This window comes from Lygodium microphyllum, chromosome 1, assembly GCF_053477565.2.
Source record: "Lygodium microphyllum isolate KBCC chromosome 1, Lygodium_microphyllum_v1.1.10, whole genome shotgun sequence".
Lineage (NCBI taxonomy): Eukaryota > Viridiplantae > Streptophyta > Polypodiopsida > Schizaeales > Lygodiaceae > Lygodium > Lygodium microphyllum.
Window position 1 is genome coordinate 177,823,253 of NC_141135.1, and position 5,061 is coordinate 177,828,313.

Here is a 5,061-nt window from a genome sequence, read left to right on the forward strand (position 1 = left end):
ACTACTTATCCAACTTAGTTGCAAGTATCAAGAAAGAGCTTATGGATGTGATTACAGAGCAGCTACATACGCTGAAGGTGAATACCGCCAATATATCCACCCTTACGGGAGCTGGAAGCGATGTGATGTGCTTTAATACATGGTGTGGAAAGTGTCATCAAGCGAGACATTTAGCCATTGAATGTACCTGAAAACCAACCGTTCTTGGAGCCTTCTGTTCCTATTGTTTGCGAAGGAACCATACAGAGGATGTTTTCTCTCTGAAAGAGATGCATGAACAAAAACAAAAGGATGAAAATGCAAGATTCAACTTGCTAGAATCCAAAATGACAACACATAATATTGGACCAAAGCCTATGGATTTTGGTCCTAATTTCGGTCCAAGGAGGTTTCCCTCTCAAAGTTACAGAGGACGACAGTCTGACGGTGGTCAGAGATCAGAGGTGGAATGTTACAGGTGTGGAGAAACGGGTCATATCTCCCCAAATTGTCCGAACCCTAGACGATCTGTGGATTACAAGCCCTTATGCAGCCGATGCAAAGGAGAAGGCCACATTGCAAAGGACTGTCCAAGTCCAGCCCCTGTAAAGGCCAATGCCACTGATAGCCAACAGAAGGTACAAGAGCCTGCCTCCAATTTGGTAGAATTGAAAGTTGCCATTATCACGCGTGCCAAGAAGAAGGAACCAGTTGTTCAGAATGAGAACAACTTTTTTGCCAAAACTGTGAAGTTCAACATGTCAACAGAGGGACAGAACATTAAGGATAGAACAGTGTAGTACAGAGCACTGTAGTGCCACAAAGAGTTACAGAGATAGTCCCAGGGACAGGACCAGAGGTCCAGGAGATAGATGATGTAGAAGCACCTCTAGAAACAAAAGAAGTACTGATGTTGCCATTACTAGAAAAAGGAAATATGAAAATGGGTGTAGCCCCATTCCCCAGTAGGCTGGAGAAGCCTGTGGATCCTATCAAAGAATATGAATTGGTCAAATACTTAGATACTTATAAACCAAACTTAACATTCCGACAGTTGCTGATGCTGTCTCCTAGCTGCCAAAAGAAATTCAAAAGCATCTTGACAAGAAGACGCGGACTAAGGATTGCTCCCCCAACAATAATAAAGTCAAACAGAGCCGCAGAACCTGCGAAGGAAGTAGATGTGGCTAACGTCTTCCTAGATCCTGGAACCCTAGAGATTAGTGTATGGATTGAAGGATGCTTTATTTCAGATGCATTGATTGATGGAGGTTCATCAATAAACATAATGATGGATGTGACAATGAAGGACTTAGGGTTGCAAGAAATTCAACCTACATAGTAGCTTAATAGATTGGCGACCAAAGCAGAATTAAATCGTTGGGCATCCTCCCATACGTAAAAACAACCCTTGTAGGAAGAGACTATTGGCTGACATATTTGGTGGTCAAACCAAATTCTTATGGGACCTCATACCCTCTACTGTTGGGAAGACCTTGGCTTTTTGAAGCGAGAGCCAGGACGGATTGGTTCAAAGGAACCCTAACCCTAGGCAGTGGACCCAACAAAGTGGGGTTAAAATTGTATGGATCGCAGAAAGGTAATGGATCCACATCCATCGAAGTCATAACTAACTCCTCCAAAACAAGGTACCAAATGGTACATCAGGAGATGAAGAGGCTGTTAAACAGATCTTTCCTAAGAAAACAGAGGCACAATTCCTAATGGTGGGCACTGTAAGCCAACTATCAAGGGAAGCAAAGTCTTTATCCATGGGAGAATACCTCCTACCTCAACTAGAATTGACTTCTGAAATCACCTCTGAGAGTGAGATAGAAGCATGGATGTATTGTTATCCTTGTTACATGGCAGTAATAGAGACAGAGCCAGAGACAGTCACAGAGACAGTGACTGTAATAGAGACAGAGATAGAGATAGAAGCAGAAGCAGATGTAGAGGCAGAAGATCTGTTCTTCTCCTATAGAGCCTCTATAGAAGCAGAGAGAGAGCCTACAGAGGAAGAGAATGAAAATGATGAGGAAGAAAACGAAGCAGGATATGAAAGTGCAGATAAAGAATTTCCTTTGATAGCAGACAATCTTGTTGATATCCCTATAGAGATCTCAGAGGAGGCCAAAGATCTCAGGATGTTGGAGGGAATGACCATGGTTCCATTTGGGTTGACCAATGGACCACAAAGTATTCACAATCTGCATAAGCAATGGATTAAAGGCATAAAAATTAAGTTCACTAGTGGCTCCTATCGCCCTAGCTATTTAGTCCAGAGAAAAGATGATGATGATGCCCCTTGCCAACAGAAAAGCTATTAGAGCCACGGCTTCTAGAAGGTCCGTGCTATGTGACATTCCTGGACGCATCCTCTGAAGATGAATCCCTAAGTCCAACAGAAATTACCACTCAAACAGAAGCAAACAAAGCTCTGATACCCTTCTAGCAACCTCAACGGACAAATGAGTAGTCTCTTCAGAAGGAGGACACTGGTTCTAGTGGAACATCAGATGATGACACTACTCCCTTGAAAGAGTCAGACCTCTATCCAGAAGCAATCCATGGGATATTTATCCGTAAAGTGGAAGGTGAAAGACAAGTAACATTCTTGGATACTGACCGTAATGCATGTCACCTAAAAGTGGGTCTCAATCTTCCAGAAGAAGAACTAGTGGTCATGAGACTTATTAAAGGAGAACTTAGACGTGTTTGCTTGGTCATATAAAGATCTAAAGGGGATTGATCCCATAGTATGCCAACATCACATTGACCTAGAGCCTGATGCCAAACCTGTAAGGCAAAGACAAAGGCGTATGAACCCTAATTATTCTACTCTGGTGAAGGCTGAATTATTGAAACTCCTTGAAGTCGAGTTCATTTATCCTGTGGCTAACAGTGAATGGGTTTCGCCCATTGTGGTTGTACCCAAGAAGAATGGGAAACTTCGAATATGTGTGGACTTTAGAAAGCTCAATTCGAAGATGAAGAATGATCATTTTCCTATCCCTTTTACATACCAACTGTTGGATACAGTGGTAGGTCATGAGCTGTATTCCCTCTTGGATGGATTCAGTGGATATAACCAAGTCCAAATCGCAGAAGAGGACTAATCCAAAACAACCTTCACCACATAATGGGGAACCTATGCCTATAGAGTGATGCCATTTGGGCTCTGTAGTGCTCCTACCACCTTCCAATGAGTAATAATGACTGTCTTCCAGAATCATTTGCATGATTTCATTGAGGTGTATCTTGATGACTTCTGTGTCTATAGCTTAATACGAGAGCATTGGGGACACCTAGAGCAATGTTTTGACAGATGCCGAGAGTATGGGATTTCTCTCAACCTCGACAAATGTATCTTTGGCGTCTCATCAGGAGTTCTTCTGGGCCATATTGTCTTTGCACGGGGATTTTATTTTTGCGGGCTTTCATTTTCGTTCTTTTCTAATCAATCTCTTTTTTTCGAGCTTTTTCGTGCAACATATCCATTCTGCATATAAATAGTCTTACTTAAGGAGCACGACACGTTGCATTTACATGAACACACATCAAGAAAAAAAACCAACGGAAAACTAGTAAAATATATTCGTGTCAAATAGTCGCAAGGTACACTCTTCCTAAAAACAAATCAAAGATCCCAATGCATGTAATCTCTTAGACAAAATCGGGCATAGTCACATGACGAAGTGTATAATAAACATATAAAAGTAGTAACAAAATGAAATGTCTAGAGTCTCTCGAAAAAAAAAACACACACTCTCTCAGCATGGTACTAGTCCACACACTACGGTGGACAAACACTCCCCATAGAGCACATCATCTATTTCTAGACAGATGCAATGTCTCATATCCTCTGCACTGGCCCGCGCCAAACCACCACACGCCGCAAACACATCCAAAACATAGTCGTAGCGTTTCGTAAATGTAGCTACTAACCACCTAACCATATCACCAATCAAGATACAGAATCTTTGCGGCCATGCAAGTAGAAACAATGAAAATACCATACAAGGTAACTTGAGAGCAAAAACATGCAAGACTACTTACCGAAAGAAAAGATGAGACCTCTCTGCTCCGCCTCTGACAATGACACCATCAACGTCCATGGGAAAGACACAATCATCCATCATGTAGCTACGATACGCTGGAAACAATCTCTCTGAAATCTTCTCCCCAGCCTCTCTGTCGTAGCAAGGCACAACATGACCAGCACGATGCCAAAGACACACAGTAAGATCAAGTACCTATTCACGAGTGGAAATAGAATAAGTGATCCATGTTTTTATTTAAAGCATGTAACACAAACTTTATTTAGAACATACAACCATACGTTCAACGTATCCAACTTTGTTATCTTACCGCCTCTCTAGTAACGGGATGTCGATAAGCCTTGGAGTCACACATGAGTGTCCAAGTGCGGTGAAGCACTAGCCCCACTCTTGCCGCATCCGTAATAAACTCACCTATATGCTCTGCTAAGCACATAGTGACTAAGAATCCCTGGTCGGCCAAATACTCATGAGCAAGGTCCATACAACCCATAACTAGACCCTTTGAGAACGTGTTCCACTTGGGAATAATCATGCCCTCTACAAACAACATTGGCATTATGATATATGAGAAGTGAGTTTGATGTAAACCTTGTGTGATAGAAAGCATAACTTACCCAATGGGATGGGACCTAGAGCATCCACAAGCAAGCTCGTAGGAAAATCCACAAATATCAATTGAGCCACCTCTTGATATGGAACTCCATCTTTGCTATAAATATGCATCTTTTGTGTTGCAAAAAACTTGTTGATGCTATACACAAAACAACATAGTCATTAATGCAAAGTAAACGATGATGCAATGCTATATGCAACATGTAAATTGATGTTCTTGCAATATGTAGTTGTCATGTCTACCTATCAAGGAAAAATCTATCAATTTGGGTCACATCCACTAATAGAGCATCGACATATGTTTGATACTGGAACCCTGCAACAATTATTTCAAAGTAATTTATTTTTAATAATCATACACGAATTTCAAGTTAATATAAGACTTCTCACCTACTAAATGGGTCAT

General features: G+C 41.5%; 1 protein-coding gene across 1 annotated transcript; it reads right to left on the reverse strand.

Annotated features, from left to right (window-relative positions):
- Nucleotides 1–3,752: 3,752 nt before the first annotated feature.
- Nucleotides 3,753–4,575, reverse strand: LOC148042017 (uncharacterized). The gene is made up of 3 exons (XM_087689014.1): nucleotides 4,351–4,575; nucleotides 4,039–4,235; nucleotides 3,753–3,930 (listed from the first exon to the last, which is right to left on the reverse strand). The coding sequence occupies exons 1-3, from the start codon at nucleotides 4,573–4,575 to the stop codon at nucleotides 3,753–3,755; spliced, it is 600 nt and encodes a 199-aa protein (XP_087545140.1).
- Between the last annotated feature and the right edge of the window lie 486 nt (nucleotides 4,576–5,061).